The sequence below is a fragment of the Poecile atricapillus genome, chromosome Z (genome assembly GCF_030490865.1).
Source record: "Poecile atricapillus isolate bPoeAtr1 chromosome Z, bPoeAtr1.hap1, whole genome shotgun sequence".
In the NCBI taxonomy this organism is placed as follows: domain Eukaryota; kingdom Metazoa; phylum Chordata; class Aves; order Passeriformes; family Paridae; genus Poecile; species Poecile atricapillus.
In genome coordinates this window covers 136,978,113-137,003,086 of record NC_081289.1, presented here as the reverse complement: position 1 = coordinate 137,003,086, position 24,974 = coordinate 136,978,113, and the positions used below count along the sequence as shown (strand labels likewise).

The 24,974-nt window shown below is 40.3% G+C and overlaps 1 protein-coding gene across 1 annotated transcript in view; it reads left to right on the top strand.

The window, feature by feature from the left end:
- UNC13B (unc-13 homolog B) overlaps positions 1 to 24,974 on the top strand; it is a 207,796-nt gene that overhangs the window by 30,046 nt on the left and 152,776 nt on the right. Inside the window, exons 3-7 of the mRNA XM_058864730.1 lie at positions 275 to 374; positions 4,232 to 4,349; positions 5,268 to 5,391; positions 12,883 to 12,953; positions 16,077 to 16,134. Of these exons, the coding sequence (XP_058720713.1) occupies positions 275 to 374; positions 4,232 to 4,349; positions 5,268 to 5,391; positions 12,883 to 12,953; positions 16,077 to 16,134 (471 nt within the window). The remainder of the gene's footprint in view (positions 1 to 274; positions 375 to 4,231; positions 4,350 to 5,267; positions 5,392 to 12,882; positions 12,954 to 16,076; positions 16,135 to 24,974) is intronic.

Genomic DNA, 24,974 nt, shown 5'->3' with positions numbered 1-24,974 from the left:
TTTATAGTTTGTCCCTGTCTTACTGCAAGTGAACAGTTGCGTGTTTTTGTTCATTTGTGTTTAGATTTTAAAAAAACCTATGATTGAAAATTTGTTGCAGGTGGAAAACATCTGGAACATTTGGCTTCATAAACCAAGTGATATCTTCCCATATAAGCATTTCAACTTAGGTCTCCCTGGATGTACTGTAGGAACTGGAAATGCTGCAGTGTTGCAGGTGATGTGATGAAAAAGGTATGACGATGGAGATAACATTTTGTGTCTCATTCCCCAGATAAATTCAATACGTATGTGACCCTGAAAGTGCAAAATGTGAAGAGCACGACGGTGGCTGTGCGAGGTGACCAGCCCTGCTGGGAACAGGATTTTATGTTGTAAGTATGGTGGTGCACAGCATGAGGTGCTCATAGTTGAGTCCTTCTGCAGCACTGGTGTTCCTACAGAGCTTCTAGTGTGTTTAGCAATTAGAGTGTTTGGGTAGGTAAAATGCACAAGTGTGGTGACAACCTAAACAATGTCGTTTCCTGCTGTTGGAGGATGTGTGTAGTGGGATGTCTGCTGCTGCTATGGACTGGCAGTTGCCAGTCAGGTCTGTAGTGAGAGGCCGAGTCTGAAGTTGAACTGGGAAGTTACTGCGTGGGTTGGGCCTGGATTGATGCTGTCCTTGTCCTGTGTGCACAGCTGTGCCTGTAACCTCGGGACACACACAAACACACCTACAACATAGCTTAGCCAAGGACTAAAGGCCCATAGCTGAGCTTAAATGGAGCTCCTTGGCGTGGGAAGAGAGTTGGGTGTCCATGGCTGGAGAGGCAGGTCAGGGTGATTAAGGGCTGTTGTTAGTGCACTGAGATCCTCTGAGATGTGATCCTGGTTACCTCAGTTGAGAACTGCTCCATGAGCAGCAGAACCAGTTCATACCAGCTTTTCCAGGGCTTCTGGTGCAGTTGGTGCTTGTGATTTGCTTTGGTTCTCGTAGACTTGACACGTAGCCAAGGATTTCCCAGTATCTTTTAGAATGGTGGTTTGTTTTTTGTTTTTTTTTCTGGTGGATGAATGATTTATTTATTATACTGCATCCGCTTCTGTTTCTGTAGCTTTGTAAGGCAAATTGAACTAAATTTACTAAATGGGAGGGAGTAATACGTTCATCTTATGGAGTCAAAGCTAGTGCTGCTGTTTGAGTGGGTTTGAGGTGTTTACATAGTATTCCGTGCAATTTTGTGACAATGTTCCCTAATCCAGCAGCAGTTTATTTCTCCTCAGTTGCGAGTGGGAGGTTGTTGCCTCAGATTAAGGAAGTCACCTGGGTCAGTACAGTATTTTCATCATAGCTGTACTGTCACCTCCCTTGTTTGGTGATACTCTGCTGTTGGAGCAGCACAAGAAGTGTGTGCTTCTGCACGGACAGCCTGGAGCGTGTCCTTTGGCATCTGGTGAAACTCACACACTCCTGAACACCAGTGTCTCCTCAGCTCTGCAGCTCCTGGTCAGACAGAGGCCATGGGTGTCACTGATGCAAAACATTATTGACTGGATAAGGCTGGGACAAGGAATTGAACCTATCCTCCAAGTCACATGCCCATACTCAAACTACTAACTCTGCTGGTGATTTGTGCTTATCCTGTGGGCAGGAGCTGGCTTTAACCACAGCCAGTTACAGAGGAGGCTTCTCAGTAGTGATTTAAGAAAGCATTTGAATGTGTTGGATGAAGGCTCCTGTGACTGCTTCTCCTCCCTCCCCTCCAGCAGCTCCTGGAGCTGCACTCTGGTATCAGCTGGGAGCTTAGCTAGCATGCTGTAAGGTCACTGAGACGCTCTGTAATTAGTTGCTAGGGAATATGGAAGCAGAATATTAGCTGAACTACCTCGCCATTATTGTTCCTGCTTTAGCCAGGCAACTCTACAGTAGTTCTGGTGTCTCCTCATAACAGAAATATTACATGTGGGAATGAATGTATTTTGCATGATCCTGTGTACATTAAGTTGTCCTAGTCCTAATAGTGCTGGTCTTCCAGTACTGCTGTTCTCTATTTTTTTCTTTCTCTTTCTAGAGTTGGAAAAGGATTTTGAGCACAGCAGTTTTTTCCCAAGGGAAGGATGCTTTTATGTCTGCGATGTGTTTACCTTTTTGATGAGGCATAGTAGAAGAACAGATCACAAGCAAAAAAATAATTCCAGCCTATGTTTGTTGGTTTTGCTGCCAAACTCCTTGTGATACATAACACTGCAGAATTTGGGGCTCTGGGGTTGTTTGAGATTTGGCTATTTACCAGACCAGTGAAGCACTTCAATGTATTCCTTGGGGACATCTTCAAATTTTGAAAGATCTTTAAAAGAATTGTGTATTTACTGTGGATTTGCAGGAAACACACCTCAAACAGTGGAAGTGCCCACTGATGTTTATCAGAACACTGTGTTTAAATTTGTGTTGAAGTTGTGAGAAATGCCTTTATTTAAATCCTGTGTGTGTGTGGAAAGGGAGGAACACCATATTTCAGTCTCAGCTCTTTTGTTCTTAGAAGCTGTTCTGCATCTAACCAGAAGGTGGAGAAAGGGAGACACAAAGAAAATCAAAGCCACTGTACAGAAATTCTTTTTATTTATTATTCTTACTGAGAATGGTGACTTCTCCTTCAGAGATCTGTAGGAGAGCCCATCGGGTGTATCATGACCGGTGTCCTGCTCTGACAGTGTATGTTGAAGCAAAGTATGTGGTTTTACACTGTGACTGAAAGTAAGGGTATTTCTTCCTTCCCTTCCCTTTCTGGCCTCCCACTGTTTCAGCCAGCAGTCAGCCAGTCGTCATCAGCCTGCAATCAGATGAATATCAAACAGGGTGAGGGCAGAGCAGTGCTGGTACAGCTGTTGGCCATACTGAGTAACCCTATGAGAAGAGGAGACTTGATAACCCTATGATGGAGACTTGATTACAATATGCTAGCAGTAAATTCATAGAAGGCTGTTTAAGAGCTTGATTTTGAACTGTTGCAAACTGAGCCACTTAAGTATTGGATGCTTCTAACATTAGTTCCTGTGTCTCAAAAAAGATCAAAATCACTTGGATTTAGAACAGACATTTATATGCTTTATTGTACATGTGGGGTCTGTCTTGAACCTTGAAGATATGATGTTCTCTTTCAGTTGCAAGAAGGAGTCAAAGTTCAAGTGGATGCTTGGATTTGCAGCAGTTCTTTCTTATTTTGGCCATGATGGCAGTCTATAGAAATGAGACAGAAGCTTGCTTTTAAATTTCCTTGATAGCTGTAACATGGATATATTTTGACAGAGGGCAGCAGCACTGGCTGTCCAAGATGCCTGCTTTTGGGAATTAACAGCTGCAAAAAAGAGAAACCCTGAGCTCAAAAAATTATGGGTTATAGCCTTTCTTCATGATAAGTGTGAGACAGCTGTAGTATCAACAGTCAGCTCAGAATTCTTCTCTATTGTTTTTACCAATATCTGCTGTGTACGTGTTAGGCTGTTCTGAAGTAGTTACATTATAAACCAGCATGCAGAAGGGAGGCATAAATGCTATAAAACATTGAGAAGAAGCAAATTTGAGATGTGTTCTTTTGTTAATGGGAGGTAAGATGTTTGTGAAAACCTTCAGATCAATAAGTCAAAGAACTCGCCACTCAGTGGCCATGTGGAAGTAGCTGGTGCTAGAGTGGAAGTGGTGCCACACAGCTGTGAGCAATAGGTAGTGCTGCTGATGCAGCTGTGCTGGATTTGGGACTGTTACTTTTGGCTACGAGTACCTTCACTCACAGATAAGTATTGGCAAGTTTGCACATGCCAGAGTACACTTGTGTTGCTGTGCTGCCAAGGGAGACACTCACTTCGTTAGAAATGGGGTGCCTGATGACAAAGAACTTCTCACCTCTGGGTTTTGACACCAAGTGTCAAAGTACACCAAGTGTACTTCCTTCTCCTGTGTACATAGCTGCAGAGATGAGTTCCTACTGGCAATTCATGCATGACATAGTTCAGGGTTTTAGTTTGCACTCTTTGTGTAATTAGTATTAAACTGTGAGTTACTAGAACCTAGTGTTCCCTGTATGAGCTGCCTCAGCCACACACTTCCAGGAGCTCTCTGTAGCTTGACACAATTCTGTGTCAATAGTGAAATAGTTCACTGCTATGATCATGGTGGTAATGCAGAACATAAAACAAAATTAGATTGTATCCTGCTTTTTTCTCATCTGTGCTGCATTTCTTTTTCTTGCAGTGAGATCAGTCGGCTGGACCTGGGCCTTATTGTGGAAGTATGGAACAAAGGACTGATATGGGACACCCTGGTTGGGACTGTGTGGATTGCTCTGAAGGCCATTCACCAATCTGATGAGGTTAAACTGACAGAGAACCTTTATTTGCTCCAGTGTTGATAATTAATATGTTACAGATCTGGCCTGGTGCAGCCCAGACTAAGCTTTTCAGCAAAACTTCCACTTGCAAAGTCTGGGAGGCTGAGTGAGCAGAGAGTCTCATCACATTAGTTTTGATTTTGTAGTGAGATCACAACTGAGCTTACAAAGGGCTCTTTGGTCTCATTTCACTTGTGTGGACTCAAGAGCTAGGGTCTAATCTGCTAAGAAACACAGACAAATGTTTGAAGTCTTAAGGACTGACTGCTTAGTCTGATGGTCAGATTGCTATGATTTACTGCTAAAGACCTCTGTCTTGTCCAGCTGACAAGATAGACCCAGAGCACAGCTGCAATGTCTTATTAGGGCATGTGTGTTTAGTGTTAGGTGTACCTTTTGCTAATATATATGGACAGAAGTAGGAAGTCAGATGTGCCTATGTCTGTCACTGCCCTAACTACTGAGCTTGGCAGCTGTTGCACCTAAGCATTTTTAACTCAAATTTTAGGGCATTTACTTAGAAGATTATTGATTTGGAGCAAGGAGAAATAGATTATATTTTCCATAAAAAGAAAAGAGTAGGGATGCCCTGCAGTGTGGCCATGAGGTCTGGCTGGTGCTCAATTTCTCTCACTGTCCAGAGACTCCTCAGTCCTGCCTCTGAGGGTTTACTGTTGCAGCTCCACTGAGAAGGCAGCACTACTTTTTGCTGCTTGCCTTGATAGATGCCTCTGGGATTTTGAAGAAAAAAGCAGTGCATGCTGAATTGGTGTCATTTGATGTTAACCCCATTGATAATGCCATAAAGCTCTTTTTGGACTGTTTTAATAAAATGTGAGAGTTGGTGCATAAAGTTCTTCAGACTTCAGTGTTTGTTCACTTAAGGCATCTGATTCACAGGAAGGTCCTGGGGAGTGGTCTACGCTGGAGGCAGAAGTTGTAATGAAACATGATGAAATATGTGGAACCAAAAACCCAACTCCTCATAAAATTTTGCTGGACACAAGATTTGAGTTACCTTTTGGTGAGTGCATTTCCATAACTTACCCAGGGTGCTGACAGTGGAGAGAGAGTGGGAACAGCTTAAGTTTTGTAACCAAGTTGTGTTTGTTCTCAGTTCAGTGGAGGTCATATGACTGGTATTCATTTTTTGTTAGGCTTCTTTCTAACAAGGTTTGAATAAGTATGAAATATTTGAAAGTCCCTGAGTGCTGGAATATGTACACTAGCAGTAGTTTTTCTAACAGTGTTTCAGGATTGTGTAGTCACACATTTTTTTTCCTGAGCAGGGAGAATTTGCTTCTTTGAACCTAGACAAATTTGGTTCTAGAAGAGGTCAAGTGTGTTGTTGGAGCTGCTCTGTGGCGAATGCACGTAGCCCTCTTAGACATGTGCAGTTCAGTTAGTGAAACATTAATGCTTAGTGTGCTCCTGAACATTATCATTAGCAGAGTATATAAATAACTTAATGTTGTAAGAACTGCCTTTCTGGCAATTACTTATGGTTGAAAAATACAGAATATGGAAAAGCAGCTAACTGGACCAAACTGATCTCAAGTAAAATTGCAATTTTAAAATTTTATTTTATTTAAGCAAACAAAAATAAACCCCAAACCAAAGAAACCCCAGAAGTAAGGCTGTAGCCAGAAGGCGTTCTAGGCTTACATAACTTCTCTTTCCAGCTCTTGCCTGATGCTTTGTATCAAGAACATAAATTGTGTTTTTGGGGTTTGTGCTATTTTTTTTATGCACTGAGCACTGAAGTGTTTCAAAGTGTTCTGCCATTGCAAGGCTTATCCCTCCCCCTCTCTCTGTTGCATCCTTTTTACTGCAGAGCTCTAGTCAGTGTGAGCAATTTGTATCATGCTCAAAGTGAGTCTTATACTCTGCTTCCTGGTGCAGGGGAGGATGTAGGTCTTGGCCCTGCAGCTGGACAGTCAGTACAAATTGTGTTTTGTGTTGTGAGTGCATAATCCTATGGATGGTTGTACTTCTGGGAGGGCACAGTATTCTGTAGATGCAGTGGCACTGCTCTTTAACTACAGTCCAGTGTGCAAAGGGGAGGAGTTACCTGACACCTCTGCTGTCCTGACAGCTGTCTGATGTTGGTCAGGAGCCATCCTTCTTAGCCATGGCAATGTCCTGGTGTTCCACTGCTTCTGTCCATGGGAAGTTTATTAATGAAGTTACTTTTTATGCAAGAGGAGGAACAAGCCTGTTTCACCTCACCAAAAATCTTGGTTCTTTGGTAGAAGTGTTGAGGTTTCTGGGAGGGACAGAGCAAGCACACAGAGCTGAAGGCAAGGCTTGTACCCACTGCCTTCTCATCTGAATTAACTCTGACACGGTTGTAAACTATCACTGCTTTAAAAGAAAATGAAGTTCTGATGTCTCCCTTTGTATTGAGAGTGTCCAAAAGAGAATTTTCTTTTTTCTGCCGTACATCTTATGGACTGCATTGCATTTTGAGGTACTTTTTTCAAGTCTAAGAAAACAGACTCCATGTAGATGTGTTAGAACATCTGAATTTTAAAAATCAAAGTATTTGAGGTAATAATGTGTTTTCTCTCTAGTACTAGACTCAGAGGAGTTTTTCTTTGTTTCTTCTGGGTTGATTTATACTATTTTAAATTTTTACATTTGGAGAAGTGGAATTTCATGCAGAGGAATAAATAAGCTAAAAGATTTTTTTTAATTCTTCTGTTTTTGACACAGTGTAAAGCATTTAAAAGCATTTAAAGCACACCTATTACTTATTTCTTTTCTTACCATGCCAAATACTGAAATAACAGGGGTTCTGCACTGTTGTGGTTTTTGTGCTAGGGTGTGAAAACTTGTCTGCCTGTCCAGGGTTTCATAATGGCCAGGAGAAAATGCATGCATGAGTTGGCTCTTCAAAGGCTGCTTTTCCCTAGAAGAGTGCTGCAGTTTTTGCTTTGGTCTCCATTTTCAGTCTGAGGTGCCATGGCAAGGTCAGGAGCAGGTTGAAAAGCAGGAGGCACTAAGAGTCCATCATACTGCTCTAGAAAGTAGCATCTACCTATGTCACCTACTCCAGTGGTGCTTCCCCTCACACCATGACTGACTGTCTCCTGCCATCACCTTTGGGACAGAGGAGGACTCTGCACCATGGATTAGGCTCTCTCTCCTTTCCCAGGTACTGTGAGACTTGGAGGAGTGCATGGAGCTCACTCCTCTCCATCTCTCCCGATGGATTCACAGGTCAGATTCCCTTCAGCTGGATGGCAGCAATATGGATTAGTTCCCTACACATTAAGATTCTTTGTCATACGAGTTGGGAACTGCTGCTTTATCCCTGCACAGAGAAGTAAATGGATCACTGATGTGCTCTGGAAGTTCTTAAGTCAGCAGCTGGGCCATAGAGGCAAGATTTTAGTAACAGCAGGTTTGGAGTGACACTTAGGAGCATTGTGTACCATGTTTTGTTTCCCAGGCGAAGATCTCCTGGCTATTCAAAGTGCATGAGAACCAGTGTGGTGTGTGGGCTCATGTATAGATTGTGGTGCTTTTCAGGTTGGGTAAAACACTGCTGCTTGGGGTAGCAGCTTTAAAAAAACATCTGTTTGGCTGTGCTTCTGTGCTTTTTCTATAATTTCTGGCTACTGTCTCCTTTAGTTGCACACAGATGCAGTACCCCACGTTATTCAATGTATTTAAAATATTTTGTTGTATTTAGATGGAGCTTGAGAGGTTTTTAAGGGTTTGTAAAGGAGAATAAATGAATTTGGAAACCAGAAAAGCTGAAGTCCTTAATGTAATGATTGTGTATGTAAAGAGGTTTAGAAACTGGTTTGTTGTTTGTACTATATTTATCCTGGATTAATTTGCTGTTTCTGCTTCCACCTGATACATTCAAGATTCTTCCTGGTATCTCTTCTTCTGGTATTCTGAAGACTGGCAGCTGCTAAAGCTGAAATAAGTGCAAAATGTGCTGATGCTGAGAGTGGTAGTATGTGATGAAGGCAACTTAGAGATTTTTTTAGGTTTGGTTTTTTTTTCATATAAAGCTGTTCTCAAGTATTTACCAGGCTTGGAGTGTGGAAGCAAAGCCTCCACACTCCAAAAAGCCTCATAACAAAGGCTGGTGGGAGTTTAGTCTCTGCTTCTGGTGATAGAAGATAAGCTTTTCTGAGGTCATGCAGGAGTTAAACTGTCAATGGCCAGATGTGTAACAGGACAAAGTTACACTGATGGTGGCCTTCGTATGTCCCCTGTGTGTCCCATTGTATGTTCCAGATGCAGCTGTTGCTTTGTGGTCAGTTTGTGTGACATCAGCACATGCTGTACAGGGGAGGGCAGCTCTGTGGGCCCTTCTGTGTTGCACATCTCTGCAGTTCTGGGGACCAGGCTGTCATATGATGCTCTCTGCCAGCCCCATGTTATTGAGTGTTCAGTCTCAGAAAAACAGAGGGACTGCAAATCCTCTGCTACAAAAATGTAACAAAGAGTGAGGATGGGAAATGTGAGGTGTTATATTAACCTGAAGAGTGAGAAGTGTTTTTGTGCTTGGTAGTTATTAAAAATGGCAGTAAACTGCCTTCTTCATGGCAAGAAGTGGTTGTTAGTCAAGACAGGCTGGAGCCACTTTCTTCTCTGATCATATCTGTTCCCTCTTTGGAACAAGACAGACAAGGGAGGATACAGCTTTCCTTGGCTGGTTTAGAAAATTTTCTGGTAGGGAGAAGGCAATCTTGCTACTATTGTTTCGATGCAGTGAGTGTGTGCTGGCACAGACTTTTCAGGATGCTGCTTTTCAAGTGTAAAATTGTTCTGCATGATAGCAATTTTACTCTGTCCCCCTTTTTTAGAAGTGCAGTGACTGTGCAAATCCCTCTTAGAATGCAGTACTCAAAAATGCTTTTGGCTCCCAAACTGTAACAGTTTGGTTCTGTGCCAAGCAGTTTCTAGTTCATAACTGGAGTGAAGATGCTTTTAGTGTTCTCAACACTTCCAGGATAGGAGCATGTTGATCTGCATCTAGCCATGAGGTGGGGTAAATGTGCTTTGTTATTTTAGTGTCTTGGGAACTGAACAGAAAGAAGAACTCAGCTCAGCAAAGTCATTTCACTGAGAACTTAGGAAGATGAGATACATTGGAAAAGGGAGGAAAATTCGGGCTGGGAAGAGGGGAAGCCAGGTGAACACTTGAAGAAAGTGGAGAGAGAGAGGTTATCACTTTTGCTTTCAGCATTTGTTCTCACTCCTGCCAAGCTCTGAGGAGCCTCACCTGGGACCTCCACCCACACCCCTGCTCATGTGCCCAGGAATCCCACAACAGCTCAGCGTGGAGCCTTCAGTCCTGAGTGATGCTGTGGGAGTTGCTCATCCCCCACCCTAGCCATTGCCATGTCTGTGCTTGCTTATGGACTCTACATATTCAGGCCCAGAAAACCAGGATCTTAGAGAAAATGGGGTTCAGCTTCCAGCTGATGATGGCAGTAAGAGTAAGGACAGTAAAGCTTGCAGTGTTTCTGTGTTGGTTTCAAATTAATAAGCATTGAAAGCTATTGCATCTACCTGCCCATCTCCTCTCTGTTGTTTTTCAGCGATTTTGTTTCACTGACATGTGGCCTTGCTCCTTGTGTTCACCATGCATGATGTCAGTGGAGTCCTGAGATAGCATCCGGTGGCCTTTCTCTGGACCAGTTCATCTTTTTATCTTTTAAGCAGAAATTAATGTAGTGGAGTAATTTCCATTGTAGTCAAAAGCTGAGTGGTGATGCAGTAGCTGGGCAGTGGATGTGGTCTTGCAAGGAGTCTGTGATCTCTGTGCTAGGGATTTCCACTCTGTGCATTACAGAGAAGCAGCTTCAACAAAACTGCTGACTGAGGCAAAACACAACAGAAGCTTCCTCAAAAAATCAAAAATTCTATTTCCTTGGGATTTCTTTTGAGCAGGTAACTTGATTCAAGATCATAGGCCAGTTGCTTCATGTGTAAAGTTTGCTGTACAATAATTTTACTGATATTAGCGTTGATGACAAGCGTTTCTCTGAGATCAGGAAGATGTCCTTACAGCAACTGTTATCTGGACAGTAGCTGATTTTTATCTCTGACTTGCATAAGAAGCTGTTTCAACAGAAGCAGCAATCATGTAGTAAAAATCTGACATCTCTGTTTATGAACTGGGCATCTGGGCTGTAAGATAGAGCAGTAAATCTAAGAGACCTTGATGCTCCATGATGCCTGGGCATGCCACTACACCATGGTGTATAGGAAGGCATTGAGGCCTGCCCTGAGACATCCTCAGTGTCTGCAGTGCTGATAGTACTCATTGCTTCACCCCTCCTTAGTCTCTTTAGTCTTGATTTCAGGCTCAGGATTTGAGTTGTTGGGCCTCTGACTTTTAGTCCTCATTTCATGGGTTTTTCTTCACCTCTTAGAGAAGTGATGTCTTTCCAAGACAATTCCATGGACTTCGCTGTAATTTTTGGATTGTTTCATGCCATTGTTGGAGTTTGTCCTCCTGAACCTCATCAGATTGTATGCTGATAGCCATTCAGTTCACTGATGCCTTCTTTCTACATCAGTTCTGTCCAGGTTTGCTTTGAATGCCAGCCCTAATTTTGCACAGAGATTGTCTAATAAATTTGTGCAGCTGTGATCCACAGCCCTGATGATCGAAAACAAATTTGTGTTTCTACAACTATTGTAGTTATGGAAGAGTCTCCCATGTTTCTCTTATCTTGTTTTCTAATAGGTTTTAACAACAAAGAAATGTACTGTACATCAGAAAGAGCAGGTGGCTTCATGTGCTTTAGTTAAAATAAATTACTTCGGTGTCCCTCCAAGGAAGGAGAAATGGGTTGTCTTTTTTCTACTTAGTGCAGGTTTTTTTGTCAGATACTAAGCTTCCATAAAACTTTCTCAGGTGTGGAGTATTTTAACACCTTCTGTGGGTAAGGCTAGTTACATAAAAATTCAGTGGTGTTTCTGTTACAAAGATGTGGACGTGAGTTCATAGTCTAAGGAGATACCTACTGCTGAAACTTGAAATTCCACTAAATCTGGCATGTACCTGCTAACAGTGTTTTGTGTTCTGTTATCTGCAGTGTTTGGGCTTGTTGCCTTTGTAAGATGATGGTTTGTGTGGCTGAGAGAGGACACATGTAAAACAGACATTCTCTCAAAGTACAAGAAAGGTCTTGGTCCTTTCCAAAAGCATTGTGGGTTCCAATGCTTTTGGAATGTTCACCTGCCAATGAATCTTGTTTTTTTTTCCTGTGAGGAGTGAGAGTGGATGTAACTTTTAGAATCACCTTTTCATCAGGAAACTCTTAGAGTTACCTTTTCATCCACCCTGTCCTGCTTCTCCCATTCTTGCCAGTGCATAACTTGATATATCACTGTGGTGGTGTCCATGGAGTACAGTTCATTGCAGGGAAACAAACTTCTTGGCTCCTTTTGAGGCCACCTGAAAGTGTAAAGAGTTACAGGAGAGGGAAAAACCAGCTGAACTGGTATAGCAGTATCTTCCTGTCAGCTTGCAGGGCTGGTGTTTTTAGCTGGAGCACTCCCTCCATTTCCTTCCTCTGTGAGCTTTGAAGTTTCTGCAGTGGTGGAGTTTCAGGCAATAAACAGCCAGATTTCAGAAGCTGCTACATTCAAGGATGTTGAGGGGCTAGAAAAAAGCCCAAACAAAACAAATCAAAATATTTTATTTTTTTTTATCTTTTTCAATGTTTTCACACCACTCCATCCCTAAATAATTTTGTGTTAAGCTTTTCACAGCAGGTTATCTGCATATCTGAGCATGTGCTTTGAAAGGTGAAATTTTGAGTGACAGAAGTCAATGTTTCATTAGGACGCTATATTACTTCAAAGTGTGAAATGGAAAATAGGTAGCACAATAAAAGTGATAATGCTTGCTACTTGCTGTCAGCTTGGTAACTCTAGAAAGTAAAAATGTTGTGATTCATTTCACAATGAAGCTGAAGTGTGGTGTAAAAGAATGTGCTTTCATGTGAATATGACTGCCTGTAACACTGTTTATTCCCTCAAAATATTTGGCTTATTGCTGGCAAAGAAATAAGAGACCATTTACTTTTTGGTACCTAATCTGTGTTACACCAGGAGGTGTGCTATTGGTGTGCATAAGGTGTGCTATTCAAGGGCAGCCCTTTTTCTGCTGGGGTTATAAAAAGCCTTCAGAAGAGGCTCTTGTTATGTGTTATCAAACATAAGCAAGTGTATTAAAATACTGTTCTGAAATGGCTCTCCATCAAACTAATACTTGAATTAAGTGTGAACTGGTCTTTCTCTTTCCTACCTTTGTGTAAGTGTGCATTTGGTTAATAATTTTTAAGCAAGAAAGCTGTGTAAGTCCTTGAACTGTGCTAATATTTACAATGTTTATTTTCCATCTACGTGCTAACATAAGATGGTAAGATGGTCCTATTTCTTCAAAATCACATGTGGGTTTTTTTAATACTAATAGTGATGAATGCAAAGTTGCATGGTTAATAAGATGGTGTGACTTACTCTTTTGACTTAGATATCCCTGAAGAGGAGGCCAGATACTGGACCAGAAAATTAGAACAAATAAATTCACTGGGAGATGATGAGGTAAATATCTAAATTGAAAGAATAATGTAGCCCTGAATGTCATATAACTAGCTTTTATTCTTTGTATTAGATTCCTGTGATTAGGGTAACTGCTAAATGTTGATCATTTACAAGTCTTCCATGAACTGCTTACAGAACTCTTTTTTCAAGTGTACTGTTTAGTGTTAAGGAGAGAAATATTCTTCTCCATGTTGGAAGTGCTTGAATAATGTTTTGTTGTTATGAATACGTTCAAAGGAAAGGCAGCACTATGCTTCACCTGAGCAGAGAATGAAACCATTTTTGACAGGCTATAGTAGGTTCTTTTTGCAAAATCAAGTCAAAAAGGACACTTTTTGCAGTTGACTGTTTCTTTGAAGAAGACAAAGCAAGATACCTCAATCTTTATTTGAACTGAGGACTGTTGGAGATGATGACTTTTGTCTTTATGCAGTTGTTAATGGCTCAGTTTATATGAATCTTGTATTAGAATATGTAGTAGCTTTGGTTTCTTGGCTCTAGTGTGTACTTGGCTAAGCAGCTATAAAATAGAGGTTACTTTTTTATTTCTAAGAGAGACTGTTGCATGACTAAAATTTTGTTTACTGTTCATGCTGTTTGCAGAATAAGATTTAACATGTTGATGCCTGCACCAGAAAGTATTTAGAAAATCCCAATACTTATGTGTTGATGTGAACATCATTGAATAAGAACATAATGCTGGTGAAGGTGACAGGTCTCCTTCCATAGCAAGAGTTTCCATAGCAAGATAAGTTGCAAAATACTCTGCCAATGCAATGACTTCTGTTTTTTGTTTGGGCATCCTTCATCTATTCTTTTCTGTTCATTATATGAGTGATTTGGTTTACTGTGAAGATGAAGGACAATAAGGTGGATTTTATTTTTGAGTGACAGACCAATATTCTGGTGGATAAAAATTTAAAGACTTTAGGGCAGCCTCTCCTGCCTTCCTAGAAGTTTGAGAGCCTCTAAGAATGGATGAAAAGCTCAGTCTGTGAGTTGTCCTGTCAGTGATGCTGCTGTGGTTCCTCCCTGCTCCCGTGCTGGAGCAGCAGTTCAGGTACTTGAGCGAGGCACAGGTGCCCTCTAGTGCTTTACTGAGCTGGTACTTGCTGAAAGATATCCTGAACTTTCTGAGACTTCCCCTTTTCCTGCAGTGCCATGCATCTGCTTGCTAACTGCATGCTCTTATCAAATACCAGTAACAAAGTAATATCTCCATAGTTGTAACCTAATGATCTTAGATTTATTATGGATGTTCCCTGTGACCAGAGAGGGAAAAAAAAAAAACAAACCTGTGCAGGGCCTGACCTCAGGTGGTTCTTCTAAAGTTCTCTACGTTTGTGAGCCTCCCAGAATGGGGATGAGATCTTCCTTGTGTATTCCCCTAATTGGCACTGACTTGTAGCTCAGGAACTTCCGGAGCCAGAGGCAGTATCCTTGTGTTGAACTGCACTCAATGGATTTCTCTTGTGGATGCCAGTTTCCCTTTAAGTTCACCTGGGTCAGTTATGTTTTCTGCAAAAGAATACAGCACCTTAACTGTGCATTGCCTGAAGCAGTATCTTAATTGCTCTGAGCAAACAAACCCAGTGTTTGAGAAACCAGCTTGAGGCAGGTTTGTTTGGAGAAATTAAATGACTGATCCTCATCCATCCAGTCTCTGCCACTCAGCATTACAGACCTCACCTTTTGGGCTTCTGAATCCTGGCCTGCACAGTGTTTTTTAGCGCAAGGCAACTTTATGTCTTTGTCTTCTTTGTTTTAAGTTCAGCTGAATCTGTTTGAGATGATGAATGAAGAGACTAAAGCTGCACAGGAGTGTTGAAGAAGCAGGTTCATTTGGAGTTCATATGGTGTCATAGAAACATTTTCCAGCCTCTCTTCCTACGAACACTTAATATTCCTTTTTTGTTTTGGGACTCCTGATAGCCATCGGGCTCATGCCTTAAAAAGAACAAACTGCTGACATTCTGGTATCTCTGAGGATAATAATTCAGAACCCACTGATGTCCTGTGCTACTGAGATTGCTCATCAGCAGACTTCCTTTCACCACTTTGTCAACCAGTCAGTGCTGTGAGATCCGGCAGTTCTTGTTTTCACAGTCCTGATTAACTCAGTGGGTTGGCAGTTTGCTGATGATAAGACTAACCACCTTTCAGGATCCCTTGTGCATTTTAAGTAGCACAGATTGGAAGATAACTGCAGCGGAAGTCTGTGGGTTGTCACCTTCCATGCACAGAACTGGTCATTAATCCCTACGAAATCCAAAGAGAGGCTGTCTAGTGGCTGTGTTTTGCATAGGCTGCTGCACCAGCTTGCTAAATTTGCCACTTCCTTTGTTGTCAGATCTTTTTTTCCTAGCAAAAACTGTTCTCATTATTTTGGTCAATTGTCCTAATTTTCTCATCTCTCTATGTAATACAGGATAGAAGAGAATAACAAAATAAAACCACTGGCATTCCCCTAGGGAATGCTTTGATGCTGTAACAAACAGATTTATAAAAAGTCAAAGCTGGCTAATTGAAATACCTCTGTGTTCTTTAATTTAGTATTAAATTAGATGAAAAATTCTTCACTTTGGATGTAAAGTGGATCACAGGAAGGTTTGCAAGTGTTGGCTGGGCAGACATTGTGCTCTTGCCTTGCCAGGCACATTAATTACCTTACTGCTGCCATCTCCTACTCCAGAGTTGCTGTGAGCCCACATGAGTTTTGAATTGTTGAAGCTGTGCTGGAGTGTCTAAATGTGTAAACAGGCTTATTCCCAGTTTGGAGCTCCCTGTCAGACTGATACTGTGGTGCAGAGAATCAGGTCTTTTCAATGTCTCATTGGATGTCTCAGGATTGGTCATAGGGCCTGTGCTTGTTCTAAAGCAGACTTGACCCTAAACAGAAGTGCACTTTGTAATGTGATTTTGGCATGAAAAAAAGAGGAGACTTTTGGGAGTGTGTTTAAATACAGATATAATTGAGAATATATTACAGATATTATGCTTACAGACGTTCTACTGTGATAATACCAGGGATATTTTCTCTTATGTGTGACATGCTGTCATAAAGTTACCATTTGCTTTCTTCTCTGTCTATATTCCTTCCTATTTTTTTTTTTCTTCCTTTAGTATTCCTTTCAGGAGGAAGTCCAGAAGAAACCGTTGCCCAGTGCTGCCTCCCAGTGTTGTAAGTTAGACTTACTTCTTCTCAATATTTTTTCCTCTTTCGGTGTATTTCAATTTCCTTTTGTGGTTAGATGTCAAGTGATGGTACATCTGAACAACATTTTCTTATTAGAAGTACTTAAATTTCTGTGCAGTTATAAAAGGCTGTGGTCCTCAAAATATTTCTCTGCAGTTTCTGATGCCAGGAAGTGAAATCAAGCATTGAGTTTTACACTTGCTCTTGTCCTTGTGTACAGTAGGAGTAGAAAATGTATTCAAAGTCACCGAGATTGTCAGGCCCTTGTAATAGTTATACCAGTAAGAAAATGTCTTTTTTTCATGTCACTATATTATGCTATGTTCTGATAAAACTTCCTGTGCTAAATTTTAATTTATTACTGTTTAATGAAACTGTAAGAGGGAGAAAATAGATGGAGACAAGTACTACTGCTAGGCTTTTAAAATGCACCAGAAGTTTCTGTACTTGATGTCTAATTTCTTCAATATTACTTTTCAATGCTGCGTTGATGGATGGAAAAAATATTTTTACTAATTTCTGCTTATCTTGTCTTGCATTTTTTATGCTTCTGAAAACATGGATGGAAAAATAACATAGCACTTACTGTATCTGATGATCTGCAAAATTAGATTACTAAAAAAACTGCTTTTAACATACAACAGATGAAAGCTCAGTGATGTCTCTTGTGAATGTGTTATCTACTTTTGGCAACAACATTAATAAAATTCAATTCTCATAATTTAAACAAATCTTTTATCCTCTACTTCAAATCCTTTAAGATGTGCATATTACACATTTCAGGCTGTTTATCCATTAGGCTGATTATAGGATCTCCTGAAAACTGATAACATTAGGAAATGCTAATTACTGTTTACCTTTCTTGAGTAGAATTAATTTCTCTGTGTACTATTGTTATGGTATCTTAAAAGTGTCTTTAACCAATTCTAGACCCTAACCAATTGTCTAGGAAATCTGACTGTGCTGGGTAGCTGGAACGTGTACAGTTCTCTACATCAAAGTATTCCAGTAATACTTTCATTCTAGTTCATTCTAGGTAACACTGAATGTGTCCTCCTTTTTTTGGTAGTGGGAAGGGGAGTGTATGTAAAGAATAAAGCAGTGGTTTTATGTTTGGTGGGGGTTTTTTTTGTTGTTTTTTTTTTGTTGTTGGTTTTGTTTCTTGGTCATTTCTTTTGGTTGCTGTTGTTTTTCTGTCATTTTGTTTTTGGGGGTTTTTTTGTATGTTTTGTTTTGTTTTTTAAATGGTCAAAAGGGTACAATTGATTTGTTAAGCCTATAAATAAGAAACATTTTGGGAGAAACTAATATTTGATTAAATCATACTAACATAGTATGCAGAACCTGTAATGTCAAAAAATCAAAGAAAAACTGCTGTATGAATTGTCCAAGAAATTAATGTGTTATTTACTGAAATTATTTTCCTGTCTCTGTGCTCTGAGCTTTGCTTTTGTTTGAGGGAGGCTGGTTTGATTGAATCTCTTAAGTATTGAGAAAATTAGAGGAAATGTTTCTGTGTGGGGAAAATAGCTGCACCTGTTCCCACAGCAGGGTGCTTTTACATCCCCCTGTAGCTGGTTAATCCCCTGGAGAACCAACTGGGCTCTTGCAGACAGACACAATGAGAAGCAGCACTACAGCTGCTTGTTAACTTGTGCTGCTTGTTAACAGCCTGCATCTTGCTGGAAGTGACCTTTTGCAAAATTCAGTGAAGGCCCTGTGGTTTGAACAATTAATGTCACATAAGAATTAATATAATCATTCATGGGATTAAAACACTCATTAGAATGGATGTTAAACATTTCATAGCAGTCTGTTGTTAATGTATTTAAGAATTTTCAATAAAGCTGATAGCACTGCATGTACTTTGGCTTGTTTACTGCCTGCAAGTATCTGATATCTATGAACATCTATTTACATGGAAAAAATACAAAAGAGACATTTAATATAGATTTACTTTTGAAAAATGAACTCTGCCTGCATCAACTTTTGCATGAGAGTTGTCAGCTTGCCTCAATACAGCACTGTCCTTTGAGACTCAAGAGTTCAACACAGAACATGCACAGATTGTATCTTTATTGAAAGCTGACCTGACCTCTGCATGTGACACAAGAGCTCAACCCTTTTTACATAGGAGCATGGTGGGTGTTCCCCACACTACAACATGTTCAATATGGGATGTTCTTACTTACCATGTGAGTAAATAATTCATAGGTGTATTTTTAGATATAATAAAAACATCCTCAAGAACACTTTGAAGATTCATCCAATTTTCCATCACATCATTTTTCATTTTCATCATTTAGATGTGCCAGATGAAGTATGGTCACTGCTGGAAGCAGGACACAGTCTGCTGGACAGCTGACTATTTATTTAGAAGGAGGAAAAAAACGTGCTTGGTGTGAGAAGCTTTACTCCAGGACAATGTTTTCCCAATCCTTCAAAAAATACAAAATTATCTCAAAACCTGATACATTGTAAATCAAAAGTTATGGAAAACATTTCATGTAGCTTGCACTTAAAAAAATAATTTTACATAACTGCATGTGCCACTGGTGCCCTGCTTAGCCACTCCAGCAGCTCTCAGAAGACCATTTTGATATCCTTGTTCCAGCTAGAGAAAATCCTACTCCAGCAGGCTGGATCAGGTTCATTAATTAGGAAAATACATGTCCTTGCATGTTAAAATTAGATTATACTTCTGCCCTCTTCTTCATCTGTACTTTCCACACATCTTTTACCTTTTCCAAACCAGCTTTTCTTGTGGTGGTTTCCCACTTCCTGCAGGGATGAAGCTTATTGTGTTATCTCCCCTGAGTAGAGAGGGGGAGAAGGATGAAGCAGGATGTGAGAGAAGAGAGGTGGCCCCGTATGAAAGCCAGCCTCTGATCTGAGGGTGGGTTTTTGTCCCTGGGTATGTATGGGCTGCTGCCTTGGCGTGGTGCCATGGGAAATCTCAGCCCACACTGGGAGCTATAAATTTTCCAGAGATTATTTAGCTTTCAGGCCCCCTTTCAGTCTCAAATGCTGTTTTGTTCTTAGAAGACTCTGACCCATAATTGCTGAGGTAATGTGGGATTTGGGCTTCCTACCTATTCTTGAATGAGGCAGGTTGCATACACAGTCTTTTCTAAGCCCTGCTGATTTTGGCACTTCCTGCCTCTTTCTTTCATTGTAATTAACCATTTCATTTTTAACTTCCAACTGCTGTGCTTCCCTATATACTCCTCCTGCCCCAGAAAGATCACGTTTCCAGTTGATTTAACTTTCAGTGATTTCAAGCAATAAGCAAAGCACTCAAGTGTCCATGGATCCAGTTTTGTTTGCCTTTCTATTAAATGTAGTCATAATTATTAATGTTTTGATATGTCATTGTTACAAAACTGCAGCATCTCCATATTGGCTTTTACCCACAGCCTGAAATTAAATGTAAATTGTAGAGAAAGCAAGGTTTTGTTGTCTGGAAATGCACTTTAAATGATACAGATTGAAAGCATATTATTTGATTACTTTGGCATTGAGTCAATAAGCTCTAAGTTATTTACTGTGAGGAGTTACAGACACGTTTTTCTTGTATGCTCAAGATAATTTCTGGACACACAGAAGCCCATTATAATTCACAAGTGAGTCACACTGTGAGTATTTTAAATGCAGCTCCAACTTGGATCAGTTACAGTGCAAACTGGGATGAGAAGGATACTCTGCATCTTTGCAGAATCAGTTTGGCAGATACCAGCTTGGTTAATATCAACTGCTGTAAATACTGCCCTACACCGTTTGTCAGGGAGTTTACAAATCTGGAAGAGGGCAGGTTTGTTCAGTATGATTGGCAAGAAAGATAACCTGTGTGCCACTGAATCAACCAGTTATGTCTGTCCTCTTAGCACTGACTGATAATCTTTCTGAGAATGCCCTATTGTCCCTTTTCTGCTTCAGTGTTTTTGTTCCATTTCCTTTAGTCTTTTGCTCTGTGAAATCATTGGTTATCAAGGTTGCGGTGGGTGTTGACTTGTTTTGTTTAGTTCTTGTTTGGTTGGTTTGGGTATTTTTGTTTCTTCATTTGTTTCTTTGTTTTGGTTTCCTTTTTTTTTTTTTCATTTTGGGGGGTTTGGGGTTTTTTTGTGTGTATTTCTTTGTCTTTTTGTGTATGTGTGTGTGTTTTATTGTTAGCTTTGTTGTGCTTCTTTTTTATCAGAAGGAAAATTTTTTGCTTGCCTCTGGATATAGGTTGGTACTGGCAACAAAAGAAGCAATAGCTTTTCACATACTGTTTTACCAGTAGGAAGAACCAAAGCGAGCCTGTGCTTGGTCTGCCATAAGACAAGAGAGAAAAAAAACAAGATTACGTCTCTTAATGCTCTTTGGAACGTGTGTGTGCACATGCATGCAGGAAAAAAATCCTACAGTTGTTTTAGGTACATAAGCAGCTTTTTATCTACTTAAAATCTGGCAAAATGTTTTATACACATTATAGGAATGGATGTCATTTGATGCCAAATCAGTTTGTTTTGGTGACCCTTCTTTGCCACTGATTTGAAGAAATCAGATTTTGCAAAATTCTTCTAATACCTATGCATGCACTACTATTTCAAAGGTACCAGAAAGGCTGACTTTGAGAGGTTTCGTTCCTGCTGCTCACTGGTTTCCTTTTTGGGAGCTCTAATTCCACTGGTACATTGGGACGGCTTGTTCATTCCCCTGAATGACTGACTCTAATGCTGAGATGATGATGCTTTACATGGCACTGATGAGGAACTTTGTCTGCTTAACAGCCAGATGATTGCCTTCCCTTCCCCTTACTCCCCAGCAAGACCCCAAACAGTGATTTTGTATTTGTGCTGTACTGTGGATGCACTATTTTCTGTTGCCATTAATGTACCACTGGGTTGGGGGTATCAGGCCCTCCTGTGGGGTGAGCTGACTCTGAGGCAACAAATGGCAAGAGAGTCTCTCAAGGCCAGGCAGCATCAAAACACTTAAACAGGCCAGAACATGCCACCCCTAATTGTTCATAGAGATCCATGATCTGCGGTAGTGAGGGTCAGGTGGTGTTGTTTTCTTGAGAATGCTGGGAGCTGACACTGCCCTCCTTGTTGAAAAGCTCTGTGCTATACATCAAGACTCTTGCTGGTTTTTTTCTGGTTATTAGCCTTATTCTGCACTTAAACAACAGAGGTCAGCAGCCACCTACGGCATCTCTAGTCTGCACTAGTTTGGGAAAGGTAAGGAAGAAATCAGTGATTATTGTACCCTTCTCAAGGGTAGGTGACACTGATCTGCAGTCATTGTAGTGCTGCAGTCATTGTATAGCTGTGCTCTGTTAAGAATAGGACTTCTGGCTACAGTGCAGTTACAACTCAAAAGGCTGTTCAGTGTAAGTGTAATTCAAAACAGCACACATGAATGGCTTTATTTATTTATTTATTGATTTAAGCTAGGCCAAGGAAAAACTGCTTTAGTCCATACGAGGGGAACCATTGTATGAGCTTTTTTGTGGTAGTTTACTGATGGGCTGGGAAAGCTAGATCCTTAGCCTCTCTGCTTCTGGGTGACTGGCAGCTCCTGTTTCTCCTAGTTTAGGATAAATCCCCTCTGGGGATACTTGTTTTCTTGTGGCTTTGTGGCACTCACTGTCTGGGCTGGCTGAAGGCATGACAGATCTGCTGAAAGGAATGCAGATTCAAGGTTTTACTCTAAAAGTTTAATCTTCCTGCAATTTTAGGATAAAGCTGCTACTTCAGGACTGGATATGTCTAAGGAAGAGTACTCGGCATATGGAATTTAAAAATAAGACTACTGGCTATATTAGGAGATTATACAGTAACAAAGTTTCATGTACTGCTGAACTCTAGAGAACTCTAGGGGTTTGATTTTTGCTGCTGATCCTCTAAACATGGTTTTTAATTGTTGTTTTCCTAGAGTATGGGCTGTATTCTGAAATGTGGTGACAAGGAAATAAAGCTTTTACTTTTAAATGAACCCCAAATGTAAAATTATTACTGAAATGCTGAGCACTGCCAATACTGACAAGTGTCTCTATAAGCAGTGATCAGACAAAGCAAATGTTCATTTCAACACTCTAGCTTTCATAATTTGTCTAGTGCTCTTCATGAAAGCTGCTTTTTTTTTTTTCTAGTGTGGTTTTTTTTAAGGACTTTAAACTTCATTAGTCATCATTTAATATCATAGCAGTAGGAGCAAAAGAATTTGAATTTTGTTATGACAGTGAAATACAAACTTTTTAGTTTTTAAAGATTTTAAACTGATAGAAAAATGATTCTCCAACTTTATGCGCGAGCCATAAATATGTGTCCTCCAGCAATGAGGCTTGTATTTAAAGTCCAAGGTTAAAAATCAGAAGGAAAAAAGGCACCCAATCTTTTATCTTGGCTGCTATAGGACATTATATTCCTCTTTGCTATTATGCATATATGTCATGTTAGGGGACCAACTATAGTCTAAAATTGTATCTCAGGAAGGGATATATAAATCTTTTTTCTGTGTTTAAATCTCTTAGCCAAATAATCCATGTGACTTGGTAGCCTGGAAATTTGTAAGACAAGACAGCTGTGTTAGGCATCAATAAAGTGGTTGAAATGTTATAATTTTCCATTGAAGATAAAATTAGGTGGCCCTTTACTGGAGCCATTTTGCTATGGTTACTGATGAGTTGCACAAGTTTGTAATAACTTAGTGGGTACACTTGATGATTTGATGGCGATTCAATCCCTGCTTAAATTCTCAGATCTCTATCTGATTTTTTTTAGCCAAAGTAAAGGTGGCCAGAAGGGCCAATTTGTTTAGGTAAATAAAAATCTCAAAAGTTTCATCATAAGCTGAATGTGGTGATCTGGGGAGCAAGGAGAGCACTTCAGTGTCACACTGCAGTACCTGTCCATGTGGCTGTCAGATCCTTTTAGCTTATTTGCCTTTTGTGCTTTCTCATCTCCTTTTATGTAGAGGCCTTAGTCCTCATCTGGGGTGTTCCAAAACTGAGCTGGAAATGGTGGTACTTGTTATGAAACCTTCTTTGGCATCATGCTTGCTGAAAACTTGACTTCCTTCTAAAAAGCTATTCAATGTATGTTTCCTATTTTAGAAACTTACTCCACGAAAATACCACCTGTTTAGTTTTGGGAAGTACATTGAACACTGGAAGAATGTAGATATTTATGGAATCTGAGATCTGTTCACACTTTGCTGAGGGTATTAGCCACGGGAAAAGGAGATTGCTTAATCATAGGAAAAAGGGCTGACAAGAACACTCTGCAAATGGTACTTTATCAGAACCATATATACTATCTGGAGTTTAGTTTGCTTTTGTAAACTTACTTAGATGATTTCCATTTGTGCTAAGCATGGGATGTAACAGGAGGATTAAATAATTCCCCAGAGTGACTATAAGCATTGGTCAGCACCAGGTATGGTAGGTCCCAACTAGTGTCAGGAGGCTTGTAAACAGAAATGGAACAAAATGGCACACAGGCAAATTAGATAGCATTTAAACTTTTAATATTCTGCTTTTTTACAGTGTCCCTGCTGATCCAGGTTTGACAGTGTGAAGTGGGGAGGAGGAGTTCCTCCTTGAATAGTTGCATAACTGAGGCATAGAACAAGCATATGTTATATTCAGCCAACAGTGGGAACTTAGATGTGCTTTATAAAATGTGTTAATGACAAAAATGGTTTAGCTTCCAAGACACCAGGCTGCTGGCACTGCTTAGTCCTTAATTGGAGGTTTATATGAAACCTCATTTTTTGAGTACTGTAACTTACAAATACAAAATAATGTGATAACCAAGACACACACTGTTGTTATTTAAGAACACATGGAGTGACTAGTCTGACTTGTCTGTATCACGTATCCCATTGTTGCTGTCTGTTGTTGTATGGTTTTGCAATTACAACTTTCCATTTTCTACCTGTCTGGATTTCATGTTTTTACTTTGAGTTTGTACAGGTTTAAATTTGTTCCCAGAGGTGATCTGGAAGGGAATTTTTCTTAACAAATCATGGTTATGCATATTACTTTTATGGAGCAGAAAAACAACTTGAAAAGGCTAAAAAGAAATTCTGTTTTCATTAACCTTCAAAATATCAAGACTGTCAGCCCAGGTCTTCAGCGATTATGCTGAAGGACTGAGATACATACTGTTAGCTCCTGAATCTTAAATGAAGCAGCATATGTGTAGAATCTTTAATAAATTCATTTTTTTTCCAAAATGTTAGACACTAAAGTGAAGTGGGTGTTAGTAAAAACAAACAAAAGCAGAGTTTTGAGCTTCTGGCTGAAAATCCATTACTCTCTGTTACTGCATCTCTTTCTCTTTGCTCCTGCAGCATTGCTTTCTCCAGTCTATAGCTGTAGCATACCCTGGTCAGCCAAACCCAGCTTAGTGTGAGAAAGTGTGCAGGTTAAGGAGTTTCTGTCTAAGGGCAGCTGCTCTTCTCCTTGCCCTTCCCTTCTTGGCATTGACTGCTATTTGCCTTGGGCGTGCAGTGTCTGTGGGATTTTCATGCTGTTCATAAGGAACTTGGTAGCAATGAGGTGGACAGATAAGTAGCTGGCTCAAGGTCATCATTGTCAGTTTGAGGACTTTTTTTTTCTGTGGGAGGTGTTAATGCTTCTCCTCCAAGGTCAGAGCTTGTATCCATGAGGGTTGTCTTAGCATTTGGTGGTTTTCTCCTTGCAGTTTGAAATGATGAGGAGTGTTATGCCAGCCATCAGGCCTTTTTCTGTCAAGGAAATAGTGGTTAGGAACATTCTCAGTTGGTTTCAGAGGTCACTCATTCTCTCCATGGAGATTGAGTTTAGTGGTTTGTGC